The 20,421-nt window shown below is 34.9% G+C and overlaps 1 protein-coding gene and 1 long non-coding RNA gene across 7 annotated transcripts in view; one reads left to right on the top strand and one right to left on the bottom strand.

Annotated features, from left to right (window-relative positions):
- The window catches only part of KCNT2 (potassium sodium-activated channel subfamily T member 2), a 120,901-nt gene that overhangs the window by 40,504 nt on the left and 59,976 nt on the right, over window positions 1-20,421 (top strand). For all 6 annotated transcript variants that reach the window (XM_051625444.1, XM_051625445.1, XM_051625441.1 and 3 more), the window contains exons 7-9: window positions 2,552-2,626; window positions 3,122-3,205; window positions 3,792-3,886. In XM_051625444.1, coding sequence (XP_051481404.1) covers window positions 2,552-2,626; window positions 3,122-3,205; window positions 3,792-3,886 — 254 coding nt within the window. The remainder of the gene's footprint in view (window positions 1-2,551; window positions 2,627-3,121; window positions 3,206-3,791; window positions 3,887-20,421) is intronic.
- Window positions 575-6,278, bottom strand: LOC127387293 (uncharacterized). Its single transcript, XR_007890083.1, has 3 exons — window positions 5,946-6,278; window positions 2,038-2,090; window positions 575-1,309 (listed from the first exon to the last, which is right to left on the bottom strand). It is a non-coding gene; the product is annotated as an uncharacterized LOC127387293 (long non-coding RNA).

Below are 20,421 nucleotides of genomic sequence, written 5' to 3'. Positions count from 1 at the left end.
GTAAAGCTCTACTACCCTGATATACTACATCTATCTGCAACAGAAGTTGAGGCAATTTAGTGATGGCTCCATTTCCACTCCCCATAATGGAATAAGAGTAATGTAAGGAAGAATAAAAGTACTGGAATGCTTTTATATGGGGAGGAACACTGCTGGTCACCTGGATCCAAGAATGAATGGTTTACAATCTGCATTTTCACAGCTTAACCCATTACATGAGGGCTTACCCTTGGCCAGAATTCTGAAGGCTGTCTACAAGAGAAAATTTAATTTCCAAAACTCATCACAGACATCTGGCAATCCTGCTATATCACTGGCACACAGACAGTCTAAGCTGCTTTTATCAGCACCATACATTCTCACTGCAAAAAGCAATTTTGCAGAAGATGTGATGAATTTGTAAGTGGAAGCCAGAATCTTACAGCTGAATGCATCACTAAGTACCTGGAGCACATCTGAAGTAAATTATGGGACATTTCTGTAATGCAGAAAAGAAAGCTCTTAACATGAAAAATGAGGAAAAACATGGCATAGCAAAACATAGCAAAAACATGGAATGAGTCAGTTGGGAAAGTACGATTTTATTTTGATTTTATTATTGCTACAAATAAAACCTCACCTTACAGTCTCATAATGACAATTATATTCACAGTGCTGCTCATCATACAAAATATTAAAGTTTTACTCAAACATGTCCAACTCCCACCAATCACAATTACATGGAAGACAATAATCTCTGCCCCATAGCTACAATGGCTTCCAGATATGAAAAGTTAAAAACAGAAAAATAATTTGATATGCTATGGAGCTTGTATTTAATTTTCATTTATTATATCAGATGGTTATTTTAACAAAAAAAATAAATAAAATTTAATTGCAACTGAAAATATAATTAAAATTCATGTCATCATTGCCATGATATATGCTACACTGTCATTGCGTTACCTATGATGAAGTCTTGATATACAGTTAGTAAAGCTGTAAGTCACTGAATTTTGGTTACCTTCTTGTTTAAATATATGAATTTTCAACCCAAAATTTAATCATTCACAGTCACTGTTCAGATGTGGAAAAGAAGTAGTATTATCCTCATCTTGTAGCTAGCAGTAAGCAGGTTAGAGGATCAGCACCACCTTTCATTGCAGTGTGGGAAGCCCTCTCATTTCATGTAAGCAAGATCAAGTAAGGTCAAAGTCCAGAAACTCGTGAAATATACTGAAATGTTTGTGGCAGAAATACAGAATTTGATCTTGTAGTCCTAATTCAAATATTAAACACCTGGTTGGCTTCCTTATTTATCTCTCCAAAACTGCTGGGAAAGAGAAAATATGAAGTAAAGATAAAAGAAGACAAATGCAAAGGAAGGAAGAACTGACTATGAAATACTGCTATATTTCTCTAAGTTAATTTCATTCCTCTTTTTAATACTTATTTCTTAATAAGTTAGTATCTTTATAGCAGGATTAGAATTAATAAAAATAAATATGCAGACCTCTGAATAATATGCAGAGGCTAATGAAACAAGTTTAAGAAAAAATGAGCTGGTATTTTTTGTTTGGAAAATACAACATATTTGCATTCCTCTTTTGAGTTTTATTTTGCCATGAAGTTCTATCAGAAGGATGTTCAGAGTGGCTCATCATTCGTAACAAACATTAGTACGGGCTATAGGGCAGTCACCGTGCATAGGCGTAATCAAAACAGTTGAGCTGATGGTAAAATCCAAAGGGCATGTCCTTTGGATAGGTGTCTCTGCAACACTTATGCTGAACTTGGCCTTTCTCTCCACTTTTCTGACAATTTCAAAAGCTAAAGCATTGTAATGCAAGATTTTAACGATTTAAAGAAGGATTCTATGAAGAAAAAGTAGGAATAGTTGCAGATAAAACCTTGCCAGCAGGTAGTCTTTTGCTTGTATGAAGAGTCACTTAAAAATGAGAATTATTAAAAGGATTAATTAGTAAAAATTGCCTAAGACAGGAACCTTACCTCCATATCTGTGTGTAACTGTGCATGTAAAAATAAAAATAAGCTAACCTTTCAAGAATGAAAAAGCAGAGACACAATGCCTGTGTTTGATTCCAAGGTACCTAAAAATGCAATAGAAGATAACATGAGCATATAATTCTCTGAAAAAAAAGGAAAACTTAATTTAATTAAGCTCTTCATTAGCTTAAGAGAATGAGTTGACTAGTTAATGCAATTAGAATTCTTCAATTTTGCTCTCTTACTAACTAGGTCATAGCAAGTAAATATATGGTCATATGGAAACAGAGAACTGCTCTAGTAAAAATACAGATTTAAAAGCATATATTTTTACCTGTGAGGTACATTATGATAAACGGTAGAAAAAATAGGCGAGAGTGGCCTATATTCTACATTTCCATTTGACATGTCTTTAAATCTGAGATAAATGATCTTCCTGAAGTTCAGCTAGTGGGAGAGACTCCATATGTGACATTGGAATATCATATGCATTTCTCATCAGAACAATATTTAAGCCTACTGTGACATAGTGTGTTTTTTTTTTTTTTTTTCCTTTTCTTTGAAGGGAAATATCTGGGAACAAATTCTGAGAATACCTTTTCTCTTGGAAGTAATTAATGCTGTCCCTTTCATCATCACGGTAAATATATTTGAATTAGTACATTTGCACATTGCAACTGCACAGCTGCACAAATACTCTTAATTTTTATTGAAGTAAATTTTAATCTTATGTGGATGATAAACTGGTGCCTGTGGGAACAGAAATTTGTCAACAACAAGAAGATAGTTTGCTACTTGAATGAACTAATAATACAGGTCACTTTCCCCTTCCTCCCTGATAGTGGACAAACAAAACTAAAACTCTAACAATAGCACAATCAACAAAATAAACCAAGTAGATACAAAAATCTAAGAATCTCTGGTGTTTGCACTGAAAACTGACTGTTTTTATTTTATCAAATTATCTTGCATACAGTTCATCACAAAGGAAGAAAAAGTGTTATTTAAAGCCATACCCCACACTAGAAACACATTATTAATAAGTATTTTTCTCAAGTGTTTTGTTGCTGCTTGAATAGAAAACTCTCTTCCTGAATATAAAAGCTTTTCATAAATTTGTTAATTTTTCTTTCAGATTTTCTGGCCAGTCCTAAGAAACCTGTTTATTCCTGTATTTTTAAATTGTTGGCTGGCAAAGCATGCTTTAGAGAATATGATTGTAAGTATGACAAAAGAAATAACTATTTTAGGGTTTCTTTTGTTTTAGCATATTGTCTTTAGTGGGAACTTGGCAGCACAGTCCACTGTCCAACTTTAATAGGAAGCTAACCGGACCTGTTTTTAGATTATACAAATGGTCAAGCATTGCTAAACAGCTACCAGCATCAAAATGAGAATAAAAAAAGACATCAAGTGAAATCTCAATTAGTACAAATTGTTACTGTGCCAATAAGGGAAAGCTGGAACAACTGGTTCTTTTGCTACTCTCATTCATACACAATTACAGGGAACTCAACTGCTAGGCCTTAATTGGTCCTTGAAGCTTGTAATTTGTAAGCTAGACATGAGCAGACAGACCTTAAGGCAGCTTGCAATAGTATCAGAATTGTGCCAGGAGGAACAAAGAACTAGTTAAATAATCACAGAATCACAGCTGGCTCTTTTGCACCCTTATGTATGATCAGCAAATCCTAAGTGCACTTGATGACTGCATTTCATGAGGGCACTGTGTAATACCTATACAGAATCAGCTCATGCTTTACTAATTTAAAACCAAAAATAACACCTATTTTCCATTAATATAGAATGATCTTCATAGAGCCATCCAACGCACACAGTCTGCAATGTTTAACCAAGTCCTCATTTTAATATCTACCTTACTATGTCTTATCTTCACCTGGTAAGTGGCCAAAACCCCTTTGTTGTTATTAAATACACTGGCTTTTCTTTCTTTACTATATGGTGATAAAACAGGTATTGTGAAAATATGCAGTGAAATAAGAAGAGCAATATACTTGCAGTGAAAGTAGCACCTGGTACCACAGGGGTCCTGATAACACTGGGTTTGGAAACAGAATGTGCATGTATGGGAAAGGGAATCATTCTCCCGAGAGGGAAGGAAACAGATGATGCAAAAGTAGAGGGGAAAGGAGTGGGGGCAAATTTACATATGTACCATGAGTGCAATCTCAGCAGAAAAGTCAGTCAGATTTGAACAATACCAACAGAGAAGTAACTATACTGAAGCCACCTTCCTCTGACTGGTAAGACAGATAGAGAAAACTGCAAGATCTTTGACTTATCACTGTGATGACTAAGTCAGGTTCCCATAAGGAGTACAGGGAACAGTGTAAATAATCTAGATCACATGAAGTTTAAATTTTATTAATCTAAATTACAGAAAGTAGCAGATGGTAGGTTCTAACAACCAAAATGTGTTACTCTGAAGAACTTTTTGCTGCAAGACCTTGAAAACTTAAATTTACAGGAGTCTGGGAACCATGGAATAAAATCTGTTAAGAGCATTGAATATGAACATACTTTGGTAATGAAATTTGTCAGCTGCAGATTATTGGAGGAAAAGGTCCACAGGATACACCACTTGACTGCTCCATTTTTATACTATACCTTAGGGATCTGCTGTTGATGAGGTCTGAAGACAGATAAAGTAGACTACATGAGTCTGGTCTCACCCACGATGCATAGTAGTTATAATGTAGCTTGGGGGCTCACTTAACATACAGAATTTTCTCAGCAGTAGTGCCTGAGAAGTGGTATCATATATGGAAAAAAAAAAAGTAGAGGAAGTGTGTATTACAAGATGGTTTACAAGGGGGCAATGAACAGAGATGATGATTCAGTGTGGAAAGGCTAAATCACCTGTATTTGTTTTTCCAGACAGGGTGCCTTTGGGTCCACACACTGATAAAGTTTGGTCTGTCGTTTTGGAGACAGTGATTTGATTTTCTCTTGCTTTATTTCTGTAGCTCATTTTTCTGATAGCCACTGTTATGTGCTGCTTAACCCTTTTCCTAATAACAGTGTAAAATATCGCATGGCATTTTCCAGTCTTGTCTTTCTCTGTCCTTTCTTCAAGCAGAGGAGTTTGTTCTAGCCAGTGGCTAAATGAATGGTCCAATTTTACCCTTTGTCTTATGGCCACACAGTGGCATAATGACAAATGCTGCCAGTTCTAAACAGGAATGAATTTTTGTGAGACTAGATTTCCTATTTAATATTATGGCCCTTTAAGAGGAAATTGTATATTAATAAGGACTACAATACTTGAGCCAGAATGCATAAAATTCTATCACTGTAGCACTTGGACATTTTTAATTGGATCTAATTTTGCTTTTTAACTTCTTACAATACAAAGCGCTTTTCAGTAAATATGCCTTCAGTTTTGTTAGTAACTTCAATATTTTACTGCACTACTAAAAAAATATGTATCCAGTTCTTAGTGAAGTGAGCTAGCAACAAGAATGTTTCCTAAGACCTCACTGTGATGATCCCTGGTTGAATAAGTTATAAAAGCTGCAACTAAGCAGAAGAACATCATGCTCACCACTGGGCATTTTGATAAGGGACAGTAAAACATGGAGCAAATGGCAAGCTCACCTACAGTAATTAAGTCTGGTCTCAATAGCTGCAGATACCAGATCATTATATACTGACCTAGTATTGACCCTGCTACACTACAAAATAAGCTAAATAGGATGAAAACACCCAGTAACACAATAACTAAGGAAATGAAACACTTCTGGAATGACTAAGAGCAGTTGTATAAGAATCTGCACCTTGCCTAAGACTGGAATTCTGTTTAGGCAATTATTACTTTTGCTTACATGAACACACATAACAGCATTTTTGCACTTTTTCACCCATCTATGTATGATTTTATCTTACACAGATTATTTTAAAAATATCTACAAAATTCTCTATAAAACAGTAAAAATTACCTTAATGTCTTTGATTATCTGACATCTATGGTGTATTTGAGACAATGTTTCATTTAAGAGACATCATTTAGAGCCTACACGAGTTTCTTCATGCTGAAGGAGGAGCAACGTCCGTTTCTGGAATCTGTCCACTGAAGGATGGCTTTCATCAGGCTGATCTTTCACATTTTCTGCAACAGCAAGCAGTAAACAATTATATTTGCCCCAAATATATATGGCTGCCAGCACTAGACTTACCCATATGTGTAATGGAGCACAGCAGAAAAATATTCAGAGCTAGCACCAATTTCCATAAGCATGTTTTGGTTATAGCTAGAGATACTGCCTTGGTCTACAAAGTACCACAGCTTCAGTAATGCAAAATTCATATGCCTAGATTAGTCGCTCAAATACAGTGTTTACAGTTTAAGAGTACTTTCCCCTTGGAGTGTATTCAGTACCATGAGGACACGCTCATGATGTGCTTTTGGCACCACTGATAACTGCCCTCACCGTGCCTCCCTGCTGACCCTTAAGGTTAATGAGATAGGACTTTCAGGCACTGTATCGATTAAATTCTACACCACAGGACTTCTTAGTTCCTTGGCTTCTCAGAACTTCTGAAGTCAATATAATTTTGCAATGCAGGCTTCTGTTCAAAACCATGTTTTTTTAATGAGACAGACAGAAAAAGGTGGCACACAGCTTTGTATAGGGATCATATCCTTTTATAAGAAGTCCAAGATGTTATGAAGCCCAGAAAGACTCCTCTTTCCACCAGTTCAGTTAGACTGGTGCACTGGGAAATGGTAGCAGAAGTCCTTTCTTACTGCTTTAAGTGAGACCAAAACCTTTTGTAAGTCTACTTTACTGTAAGCAACTACTTTCCAGTGATTTGTTCATATCTAAAAGATATGTTCCTTAGACAAATTTTCAGAATTTTGGGTATATATTTAACATATGTAAAAGCAGGTTTTCGCTGAGGTGTGAAAGAGAGGCTTTCTTTACTTGTGCAATAACAAACCTGTAGCTCCGTACAGAGTACAAAATAGGTGGATATGTACGAGCATATTGGAACTGACATGTTCTGACTGAGAATTCTGAAAGTACAATTTTGCTGCAGAATATTTATTATAGGATCTTTTCTGAAAGCTCATGTGTTTACACAGAAAGAGGATACTTGTATTAGAAGATATTTATGTCTGATCTTTGTATGGGTGCAAGTTCAGTGAGCAGGATTGTGCCTCTGCCATCTGTCTCTCCAGCTAGAACTGAAGTTATGCTCTGAAATGTGGAGGCACTGTCCAGTCCCAGTCACTTAGAAGTGCCTCAGCACACCCAGAATGCTGGGGAAGAACCTGGCTGGACCTCCTGGTCTCCCAATGGTTTACAATGGAGGGAAAAAAATTGGTATGTCTAAGTCCAATACATTTTCAGTTGTTCTTCTACTATGTAGACAACAGTACTGCGTTTCTAACCATTTGACTGGTTGTCTTTCTCAACTCGAGTTCTAGTGATAGGATTCTAGTGAAAGTTACAGAACTAGTAAAAGTATATATTGTGTCATTTAGCTAATGGGTGTTTGCACTTGTTTGTCAAATGAAATACTAATTACTTCTGTAAACTGTACAAGAAGCCAAATAACAGTGAATTACTACTTCATGCATTTTTCTGTGACACAGTGAATCATCTATTAAGACTTATTTTGCTTTTATAATCAGTGTTAGTCATGTATCACTGGTGCAGAATGATTAGCTTGGGAAAAAGGTGGCTACAAACTGTTCAAGATGGGCATTTAATTTTTTCATACTGAAGACTATGAAGCCCACACAGACTTTCCTTATTCCTCATTGAAAGCTCACTGAGGTCAACCTTGTAATTTTTTACCCTTCAGTGCTTTCAACATCAGAAAATTAGAATGTTTCCATACACTGATTTATGGAAGAAACACAGTATGTCAATCCTGTAGCCTCAATGTCAATTACGGAGTAAAAATTCTTATATGGAGGAAACAGTATGAATAAATTGCTTGTCAGGATGAAATCAAATCCAGACAATGATCTAGTCCAAACAAGACAAATCAAGACCTTCAGATTTGGAGCACTGTGTTAAAGAAAAAAACCCAACCAAACAAAAAAATGATTAATCGCATGTTAGAGAAAAGAAGGCATCTCGCTGCTCCAGTTCCCTCTATTATCAATAAGTAGAGACAGAGAACTCAGAGGGCAATGAAGATCTGGAGGGAACTCAATCACCACATGGAGGTCTGTGTTTCTCCACCCTTCTGTGTTGATTCTGTCAGGAGCCAACACTGGCAGTTCTTCAAAAAAGATGCCTAGCATTAAGTAGGATGAACTTGAAGAGTGTTTGTGGATTATGTAATGTAGACTAAAATGGAGGGGTTTGGGTCTACAGTTCTTTCTGTAATGCACTGTTTTGTTGTACAGCACTCTCAGTGCTCAGGCCCAATCTCCGTTTATGATTTAGAGAGGTTTTCTGAATCCAAGAATAGCACAAAATTAATTTATAATTCTCCCATTTAGCTTGATCAAGTTCAATGAAACTAAAGTGGTAAAGCACATGAAGTCTTCGGTTCTAACAGACTAAATAGGAATTGCAGAATTTAAACCTCAGAATATGACAGAACATTAATTGAAAGCTCTAAGTAAATGTAAGTAATAACAAAATAAACTATTTTACTATTACAATAATCCCACAAAGTATTAAAACAATAGCAGTAGTGCTTTTCTTTCTCTGAAATAAAGCAGATCTGTCAGAACTTGCTTGTTTCAAACAAAAGGTCTCTGTTTTCTGTTTTGAAATATTCCTATGTAGTGTTCTCCAAATATAAACAAATAGATCTAGAAGTAGGCCAGGTAGCACATGTAATACCTTCCAGATCCATCCACAGTACCCTTGTCCTGCTTCTCAATTGCTGGAATTAAGGCAGCGTGTATTAGTAGTTTTCCTGTGAGTGTATACAATTAGTATAGAGGTCTACTTCAGACACTATCTTGACACTTCCTTAAGTGATGGAACGATAAAAAGGTTGTACTGCCTCTGGAAGGTCATATTTCTTTAAATATGCATTTGTTATTTGCAAACAAGTAATGTATACATTCAATTAGAATATATCTAAACTATTGCTTTCTGGGAAAAACTGTGTGCATGAACACAAGGACAACATTTTAATCAACTTTGGTAGGAGAAAACCCATATTGCATACAGAGTTTATCTTAGGTACAAAAATTCCTAAGGTAGCTTTGCTAAAATCTGCTGTGTAAGAAGCAAGTGAAACTAGAGTGTTGCCACAAATAACTGTCAATCTGGATTATTTAATTGAAACACAAATTGAGATAAAACTCCTGTGGTTTCTAATGGAATACGGACTTATGTGATGGGCCACACCTTTTTCACCTCTGCTAGCACGGGGTATCGCTTGCTTACATAACTATTACTAGTACTTAAAACCAAAGCCTTTGAGAGGGCTTGATGAGAAAATCTAATGAAAAATTACAATGACAAAACGTAATAAAACCCCAACTTATTTCTTGGATTATTTATCTTGCTTATTTTTATGCAACTATGGTATTGTGACAACACCAAAATAATAACATATATAAATTTATTCTAGGGTAGGTTTTTTTTTTCCTTTGGCAGATAGTGTGGTATTTGTCATAATACATTTAAGAATTTTTTTTACATGTTTTAAGTTCAAGAATTCAGGTCTTAAAAAAGCCTATGTCTGATTAGTGCTATTTAAGAGTGGTGCTTAAAGATTACAGGATATGGACTTATGCTACTGAAAAACTACTTAGTTGTTTGTGAAAGGCAGAACAAAAATCATGTTTATGATAGGAAAAGCAGATGTATGGAAGCCAAATCAGAAGTCTTTTTGGTTACCCATCAAACATGGTTTCTATGGAAACCTAGATAATGACACACTGATTTTCATGCTATGTTAGTTATTAATTTGTTAGTGACATAATATTTCCTTTGTTAATATTTTTAGATGTTTCTGTCTAGTTATTTCAAAAATAATTAGCTCAGCATCCTTTCCATGCTACATTCAGGGAATTATTTGTGCAACTGAAATAATGAAACATTTAAAACTACACACAGATACCAGTGAAATTAAACAATAATTTGAATGGCATATTTAGTGTGGACTGTGGAACAAAGTCTTAAAGTCGTAACTCTTTTGAATGTAAGAGATAAATTTTTAGTTGTCATCTTCTGAAAATAAAAACTAATCAGTGCTAATGAGTATTAATGAGTGGTAGCTCAGAAAGCTGCCTTTCACAAAGCCTCTGTAAAATGGAGCATCAACACCAGATTATTAATAAGTAAAATCCTCTTCTTTTTTAATATGTAGAGAAATACTATATTAGGGAAGCAAACAATATAATTAAGAGATTCCTGTTGTTTTATTGCACCCTAGCAGATGAGTCAGGGCTTCAGGTACTTGCAATATCTTCAAATTAAGTCAAAGATTTTCTGGTTTTCTAGCATAGGTTGCAGATAATTTATTAACCTGGAAATCAGTATTTCCAAACTGAATTTAGATAAAGGTGGGCAAAGTTAAATTTTAACACATTTGAAAGACAAAATAAACTTACCAATCTTTTTTTCTCTTATTGCTGTATGACTATTTTAATATTTCCTATGGTATTTAACTCTATATTATAGGTCAGGTAAATCATCCTTCGACAATGAACGCAATGGTAATTTCACAATCTAGTAGTGTGTTGTTTAAATAAGTATTTTTAATTGCCACTAGGAAGAATTTTCAGCATGGCTTGCAAGACTTTTATTCTTAGTGGGAGTTAGATATTAAATTACTATCCATTCTGAAAGTTCAAGCCTCTATCCTGTGAATAATCTGTGATCATTCTCTTATGATATTTTTTTATTTTGCTACGTGAAGGTACTGAAAATTAATTAAGCAAAAAATGCGTATTTAAGTAAAGTGTAAAAATAGATTAAAAAAGAAACTCCTGCCCATAAAGGAGACAAAATGTCTCTCAGGTTCCCAGTAGTTTCCCCAATAAGTTTAATGTGATGTAAAAATGTCTCTCATATACCCAGTGTTGCTAATACTTAGAATAATATGTGCAACTTTTCATTAAAGATGCATTAAGAATATCTGTGAGGGATACACAATATTTTGCAAAACATTAGGCACTGTGATTATGCCATTGGGAGAACACTTTATCATGACATCTAGTAATACAGTAATAATGTTACCAGACACCATGACAAGCAGAGGTTGTTCTGGCAGCAAAGACCAATTATCATTATGAACGGAGGAAAAAAGTGATTTTTTTTTGAGTTATATAACATTTGGAAAGACAGTTCTAAAAGCCTGTATCTCCAAAGCATCCTTTCTTTAGCAGTCATATGTTGAATTTTGTGGGAGATAAATAAAATAAAGCTACTGCTAATATTAACTAATTATGGCTTGCCAACATGTGTAAAGCAACACACAAAATTCCTCAAAGTTAATCTAAATGCAATCTTGTTTGTGTTCTTTGGCAGGAACACAGCACAACACAGAATGACTATAAAGAATACTTGAAGTCTTACTAAAATTAAAAATTAAATTAGCAAAGCCTGCTTTGATTTTACGTGTGACACTGATGTACATAAGGACAGAATGGGGGTCCACAAAATATAGTTCTGTAATTGTCATGTGAATCCCATGATGTAATAAAGGGGTATTTGGTGAAAATCTAGAAGTGATTATCCAAAGAGCAAGGACAAATAAGAAATGAATAAGAGAAACAGAATGTCATATCCCATTTCTAAAAATCAATTGCCATATTTTAATATGTGCAAGATGCAAGTGAGATATAAATGTCTTCAAAAGTGTCAGATCCCCAGAAAAAAATACAGCCAGAGAAAAGATTTTGGGTATTAAGACATAGGGAACAACAGAGGTGAACTCAACAGGCATGTGAAGGCATGCAGATTATTAGGATGTGGGTTCTCTAGTAGACCTTCCATTGATTTATAAACACACACACACACCTTCTACTGAATCACAGGCTTGTAAGTAAATGTTACATTTGCAAGATATGCATGTTACCTTCAGAACAGGGGTGACAAGAATAAATTCGGTAAAATAAAACGCTAAAATAAAAGTTTATCTGGAATACAACCGGATTCTGCAGGTTGGAAATACTGTTTCATCATATTCGTAAAAGAAATCTTAGGTTTTGCTTTGCTTTTGGGAGGAGTTCAATAAAAGCAGGTAAAGAGCCCCCTAAGGGGCAATTTGGTATATAAAATAAGATTTAAAAATCTCTTGTCTTCCATCTCTTGCATTACAGCAAGGCATTACATTTCACATGCTCTGTTATATGTTTGCAGTAAAAAGAAAAGCCTGATACTCACATTCCGTCTTTGAAAAGGTTGTATCATTTTCGACCGTAGCAAATAGAATGCCATGTGTAACAATGGTTGACTAATTATGTTGAGGATATTACTTCCCTATTTAAATTCAATGCCTGGCAGCAAACTATTATCACTCACAATTCCTGGCTCAATGATGAAGTTGTCATTAACATGCAGACTTAAAAAAAAAAAAAAAATAAAAAAATAAAAAAATCTTTCAGTGACTGGTGCATTAGGCTGGCAAACTATTTTTCTGAAATTTGGTGTTTGGGGTGGTCTGTGCTAGTACCTGTAACTGTATTGATTTGTGATCAGCATACCTCTGAAGTGATTTGTTCACTTTAATTGCCTGTTTCATATTCCAATTGTAATTTAAGGATGTAAAGTTTAGCAAAGTTCATATTTCTCTAATCAGAAAGTGCAGACTTAAAAAAGATATTAATACAACTTTGGCCTTGCTAACAGAAGCTGACACCAGGCACCAGGAATTAACATGCTCACAGTCTTCGTATTAGGCAAAGCTTTATGGAAAATTTAAAGGATATCTCAGAGGCTTTGTTAGAGCTAGGGATGTGATATGAGATTATCTAAAAAGAAGATAGATTTTAGTGCATTTACAATGAATTTTAAAAAGATAATAATTTTTCTCTTCTTCCTTGGTATTCCATTAGAAATTTCTATAATGTTTAGATAGATGTTTTTCAAACAGGTGAAGGGTAGAGGGGTAGACTGTCATCCAAATGTCGTATCTCATTTGAGTGATAAACAAATATATGCAAAAGTTAAATGTCCATGGATTCCTCTAACTCACCTGTGTGTGATATTCTTCCATCAGCCATAGAGGCCTCACCCCTCATGCCAGAGCTGTCACATGCCAAAATAATTTACTGAGTATAAATAAAGGAAGTAAAGAATTCAAAGTACAATTAATTACAAAAATATTACTTATAAACTCAATCTCTGATAATTGCTTGTGAACTTCCACAAAAGTATTTACCAAAACACACAGGCCTGTCAATCATTTCACCTAGTCACAACTCTTAAACATCAACTGGATGTCAGAGAGTATTAAAGGTTAATCTCTAAATGATACCTCAGCTCCAGTAAATTTGTATTTCTAGTACTGTTTGCAGATATCTCTTTCTTTTCCCCCACAAAGTAGATATCTGTAGTAAAGATTCTGTAAGGTATAGTCCAAATAAACAGCACTCTGATTAATGAGTTCTATACTTCCACTAGCAATTAAAACCTTCTAAAAAAAGTTTAAAATAGTATACATTTTACTGAATTTGGTATCACTCAACCTCAGTAAAATACCTTACTGTATACTGTATACTTACCACAGAACTCCAACTTAAGCTTGAAGTTGAAGAAGTGCTCCCTTTCCTTGCAAAAACACAGCTATATTTTTATGTTTGTGGAAGTTGTACATGTCTGAAATATATATGAAAAATATTACATACTGTATATTAGAATGGAAGTCCTTGAGTCACAGCAATAAGGAAGAAAAAATAATTGGTATTCATTTAGTTTGGGCACAAAATAGCCTATGTAATTTCATTCCACAGCACAGCCCTATGTTTACTAATACATTACAAAAGGAGCAGGAGATCGTATTAGGGATTAGGCCGTTTAGAAGTATCCAATACACAATGGTCTCCTATAATCGCATGCATTCTACCTCTTTGCTTAATTCTATAGTGTAAGAAAAAACCCTCTTAACAGCATTCCAATGAACTTTTGAGTTACCTTTTCATATTTTCAGGATATCTCCTATTACTGGCTTACATTTCTGACAAACCTTTTGCTTTTCAGTTTAGTGTGGTACTGTCAGCAAATTAAATACAGTCCTATATTTTGCAGGTTTGTTATTACTACTGAGCAATGAAAACAAGGTAAATTGAAATATTTTATGCAAAGAAATTAAAAATTACTGATGAGAGGGTACTGCTACATCTAGGCAAGTATGTACTTTTACTAGAATTGGAAAAATATGGCAAAAAAAGTGACTGTGGTAAAATTTCAACTGTACCCCTTCACTTAATCTCTTTTTGTTCACTTTACTAATATTCTACAATTAAAAACAAGATAGAAATTGCTGAAAATGAAGATAAGGCCAACTTTAAGGCAAATATGAAATACTTAATCTTGAATATTCAGAGTGGAAGTCTAATTCTAAGGGCTGTAGTAAGTATGTACTAAGAATAAGATCTTACTAAATATTTTCCACGGGCTAAGGAATCAAAGGGAAAATATGCCAGACAAAACACAGCAGTGACTATATATTGTGATGTCAGTCCTGGTAGTCAGAGTGATCTTTCTTCTTCCCCTGTGTTCTTCCTTTACGTGATTAGTATAATCAAGTGTGCTATTTTGAGAATGTAGCTTTTTAAGATTTCATCATGAAACCATCATAAACACAGTTGTAATTGTTAAACAGCCACATCTCACACTTCAGAATAGTCATGTGAAGTTTTGGATTTAATTGATTTTTACAAAGAGTTTTTATGCCCATGGAGCAGCTTACATCCTTATTTAAGTTATCATAAAGCTTTTTGCATTTGCTGATCTATAAATACTCATCTGCAGAATGAACTCCTCGTTGTAAATGTAAACATTGTGCAATAGAAGGTACACAACAGATATCTCTCTCTCTCTCTGTTCCTACATAACTGTAGCATTTCACAGTGGTCTTCATTTGGGTTTCTCAAAATGTTCAAGTCAGTCCATCATGCTCCATCTGTCTCCTCTCCATATCTGCAAACCTTTCTCCTTTGTTCTCAGAAAAATTATAAAAAGCATAGCAAGCAGCTGCCATGAGAAACAGATATTTCCCATCAGTTTCTAGCCTACATGCTGGCGTCTTCTATTTACTAACCCTTTACATTTCCAAAAGTATATTCTGTTGTTTTTCTCAAGAAGTGCTTTTCCGTTTTTTTGGGTGCCTAGTAAAAGAATCCAGAACCTCAGTAAACATATGAAAAGCTGTTTCTAGTAAATTATACTCAATGACTAGTTTTTCTTGCTGTGCTTATACGTTACTTACAAAAATAGTGCTGTATGGAATAATCCTTCTACAAGCTACACTTGCAGGACCTAGGGTAGAATTTGTGAGCTAGACCATGCTTCCAAGGGGGCCTCAGAGCCTACAATCTGGCTTAGGAAAAGTCAGCTTTCGGATGTCAGTCTTACTTCTCTGTGTCTTCTAATTACGAAGATTGCCAGCATTATCATTAGACTGTGCAGTCCTTTTAGCTAATTGATGATGAAAACAAATGTGAATAAAAATTCATGGGAAAAAGATGAGCTTACTGCACACAGCGAAGATTAGCTGCAATAGCATGTGAAGAGATTGTGACTGAGATACAAATAAGGCAAGCAGAAATCAGTTTTTTCCATGTCTGCAGGTAAAATTCACTTCTGACAGAGCTGGGGTATAACTCTGCAACGGAATATACATTTTATGGAAATTTAAGCTGAAAAGGAAAATTTCACCTGTGAGCTTTCCAAAGGGTTGCTCTCCTCTTGCCTATGGTTAAGATGTATAGGATAAGTTGCACCTGCTGTGAATCACTATTAAGTTTTGTACCACTCCAGTCTGTATTTACTATTGGTCTGAGTTTCACAGCACGGTAAGCAGTGCAAGACCATTTTTTGTAAACATTACTTATCTGTAAAATTCTGAAAATTTAATTTTTGTTTAGGGTGTTATTAACAAGAAAATTTAGCAACTGGAGGAAGGTAATTTGGCTTGTCCTGAACAAACAGCAGCAATGAGAGCAGGAAAAAAAGAGTTGCACTGAAAATGCATACAAATAAGAGGCAGCCAGGGAGCTGTAAAAATAGATGGAAGTGTAAGGAAGATTCATGATGAGCATCATTGAGAATCAAATGGAAAGGCAAAATCTGATAAGGGAAGAATTTGGACCACCAGAACTGAAGCAATACTAGGACAAAAATTCAAAAATACTATTCTACAAAATGTCTTTAAAGGAACTAGGAGAGGAGAATTTGTCAGGTTTTGAGTCTAAGATAATTCAAAATGAATACTTAACAATCAAATTAAAGCCATTTGCCATCAAAATATGATATAACTTGAGTTAGACTGAAGCTGAAGAAAATAATTTTATCAGTATCTTATAGGCTATATGATAATACTTCAACAGTTATAAATTTGTAAATTATCTAAGACGATCCTGTCTCAAGTGTTTCTAAAAATGTATTGAATCAACGTTTTTCTAAACATTTCTTTAATTCCATGGTCTAGCTTACACGGGAATAAAAAATTGAGTAAAGTAAATATGTTGTGGACAAACTATCTGAATAGACTGGAGTTAAGGTGTCTTACCACCACAGATGCACAACAGAGCTGCATAGACCTAATAAGCTGTCATAAAGGAATATTGGAATCTGTGATTTTCCAGGCATTGAAAAATATTACATGTTTCAATGAGATCTGGAAAAGCTCTTCCTGTAGACAACTTTGGTCAAGAATACTTGTAGAGAGGATAATTAAAGGTCAGAAACTGCAGGCTTGTTTACAGCAAAGAAATGTTTGTAATGAGACTGAAGTGTACCTAGGCTAGGATGGACCCAGTGGATTCTCCCTCCATCACAAAAAGTCTGGTCTTGGACCACAACTAAGGTATTCATGCTGAATCATCATCATTACAGTTGGCTTCTCTTACTCAACTTTCTATGAGTCAAGATATTTTTTTAAGAAATCTGATTATGAAAATCCAAGTTTAGCAGGCTTTAAAGTCTAAACAGCTTCTATAATGGTAGTGGTACACCAGGCTTTGGAAATGAAATGTCATTTTCCATGAGTTACCTCAAGACAAACTTAAGTTCGGCCAGATACCCAAGCACAGTCCTAGAGCTGGTTTGCATTTTTTAGTTTTTCTCATATTTATAAGGATTTTTATTACTTTTTATTATTTATGCTAAGAGGTTAGCTGTGGACTGCATACAGTCATTAGAAAATGAAATGTATGTATACCTGGTCATAGTAACTCCTATTAGATTTCTACACACTGGGTTAGTTGATTCTTACACACATTTAACAAATACTAGGATAATTATTCTTTCAAGTGTTAATTCAATTTGATTGAGAGAGTGTGGGTGATTCTCATAAATAATGTTACATACTTAAGAACACTTCAAAATTATCACAAGAATCATTAAGTATGATGTTCTGAAGCATAACATATCAGATGTATTAAGTTAGAAGTTTGCATTTGAACAACATATATAATTTCTCAATATTATAAATAGATTACTTAATTTTTCTTCCTGGGAAAGGATAGGTATGTAATATTATCTAATTCTGTAATGCCCTACAGCTGAAAAGATCTGGTGGTTGAACTGACTGAACAGTTACTGACTCCTTGTGTGAGCAGTTCAAAACTCCAGACTCCAGCAGGCTCTGAGCTGCAACAATAGTGACGTACTGAGGTTGGAATGCCAAGGTTTACTCTGTTTACTGTCAAAGCTCTGGGGCAGACTGAAAGCATAGAAAAATACAGATAGTTCTTTGGACTTACAGGCTGAAGTGTTCACAGACCTTTTTATGGAAAAACACTGAGCTGATTGCTGCCCCCATTGGGACTGTACTTGTGCAGTCTCAATGACCAGAGCTGTTTAATGCAGCTCCATTTCTCCTTTCACAAAATACAGCAGCAGGAGTAGAAAGGTTCTCACTCAGTTTCAACAAATATTTATATACAGTTGGGCATTTCATAATATCCTGTCTGCTTAACAAGATGTTCTGCAGTTTCTGGAAGTCACGTGGCTTACTAGTGGAAGTTTATTTTTATAAGTTGAACTTTTGCAACCATTAGCTGCATTTAAGGTACTGATCTTTAGGGAAAGGAAATGTTTATATTAGACACTCTGGATAAGCAGTATTATCAAACACCATCACTTAGGATAAAGATACAATTAGAATACAGAAAGAGGTGACTTTTCTAGCTGAAGAGAAATTCATAATTGATTCCTCGTATGGTGGGGTTGCTGTGTAGTGAAAGAATGAGTTCTGCACCTCTACCTCAGCTTGTATTCGAAGTCCCACAGAACCAAAGAGCTTGATTCAAAGCCTGTTGGCAGTAATCTGAGTCTTTCCCTTTGCTGCTGGGATTCTGAAAAAAATGGAGAGTGTTGTATGAAAACACAGGCTGGTCTCTGAAAAGAAAATATTCTGGAAAAATAGAAAGATTTACATTGGACTGTTTGATGAAGAAGCATTAGAGTTTCAAAAATATCTGAGATTCTTGTTATAACTTTAATTTTGTCCCTGAATATTAAGAAGCCACAATATCCAGCAGTATAATTTTTTTCATCCAGTCAGTGAGTACATGTCAGCATGATCTGCTGCATTCATATGATCATTTACTGCCAACTAAGAATATAAACTATATTTCTCTACTGACTTAAAGACAGCATATCAGCATTCATCTTCTTTCCAATCAGCATTTCTTCCTCATTCCTTCCACTGTCTTGTATGCAAATAATAATTTCTATGTCCTGAAATTCACTTATTCTCACAGCTTTAAAGCCTTTTAGATGGATTGAAAGATGCCACTTGGAACTTGTCATTGTAATTCTTAAATTTGATATATTATACATGATATATTATATCAGATTATGTCATGTTAGTATTCTGAAAATGGCACATCTACTTAGACTACTAAATTTTTTTTTTCTATTTTAATGCCATTTATGGCAAAATGCTTTTCAGAAAATATTTAGGGAAAACAACTTTTATAAAAGACCTGAGAAAGAATCACAGACTTGAAAAAAATGGAAGCCTTTGATTTTCAGCTACATAAAACCTCAGCTTTGGGGTATTTGGACAGGATAGACACTTTATGGTTGGTCAGAGTATTATCTGATTGTGTTGTCACTCATTTACTTGCTGTAGCTTCTGCTCATTCCAGAATCAGAGTTTCTGTCAGAAGGCATTACATTTTTAGGTCATGGTCCTGAGTAAGGTAGTCAGCAACATCTTCATCTTCTGTAGGACCAGACTACACAGCTCAGTAGTGTCTCATTGGTAAAAGAAAAAATTCAGAAGACATTTATTATCATTCAGAAGCCAACATATGCTATTTCCAGATGTACCTGATATCGTGAATGAAAGCAGTGCCACTCTGATGTCACTCCAGTTATATCAGTATTCATTGCAGTTTTGTGAACTATAAGTTGAGCATTTAATGATTCTATGTATACTAATTCTATGGCACTGAGAATTGCTTTTCCAGTAACGTCTAATTTTAAAATACAGGACAAAACTGTATCTGGCACTACATCAGTGCCTTAGAGAAGACAGAATACCCCACAGAGACGACTTCTAGTATGAAAAACTGTTTGCCTCTGTACAAAGCAGGGCATTGTCCAGATAATAGCATTAGTCCTATCACTTCCAATTAATATTAACATCTTTAGCAAGTAGTGAGCACCTTTTGTCAATTTCAGGCAAAACCTCTATGCATTTGTCAGATTTCTAAGAGATATTACCTGCCTCCCAGAGTGAGACTGAAGTATCAACTGTTCTATAGCCACATTTGATTTTGGTGTAAAGATTGAGGAATTTGCTTTAAACATCTTAAGTGAACTCTAAACCTTAATTTCCTTAAACAAATAGTTACAGCCACAACAGTGGTGAAATATGTCTCAGATGCCTACCCATGTATTTCCTGGAAAGTTAACATGGTTGTCTTCTTCAGTATTTCACTGTATTTGAATTTTACCCAGAGATACTTCCTACAGTTGCTGGTCTATCAGCAATTTTGCTGAATGATGGTTCTTTGCAATTTTTCTCATAAAGCAAAAATAATCTCTGACAGTAGCATTAGAAAATTTCACAATAATGCAAACACCAGTTAGCAGTAAAGAACAATCAAATAGTCATAATTGAATTTATAATTTGTTCTAACATCAATATTCTGCGGTAGGGTATTAGGAAGTTTAGAGTTGTGGGTGTGAGAATCTACTGGAAACAATATGCAGAATTACTGTATTTCTGAGTTATATCAGATGGAACTTCTGTAGTATATAATCACTGGGCCTATACCACAGAATCTAACTGAACCCGATAAACTTA

Source organism: Apus apus, chromosome 7 (assembly GCF_020740795.1).
Source record: "Apus apus isolate bApuApu2 chromosome 7, bApuApu2.pri.cur, whole genome shotgun sequence".
In the NCBI taxonomy this organism is placed as follows: Eukaryota; Metazoa; Chordata; class Aves; order Apodiformes; family Apodidae; genus Apus; species Apus apus.
This window is presented reverse-complemented; position numbering and strand designations above follow the sequence as displayed.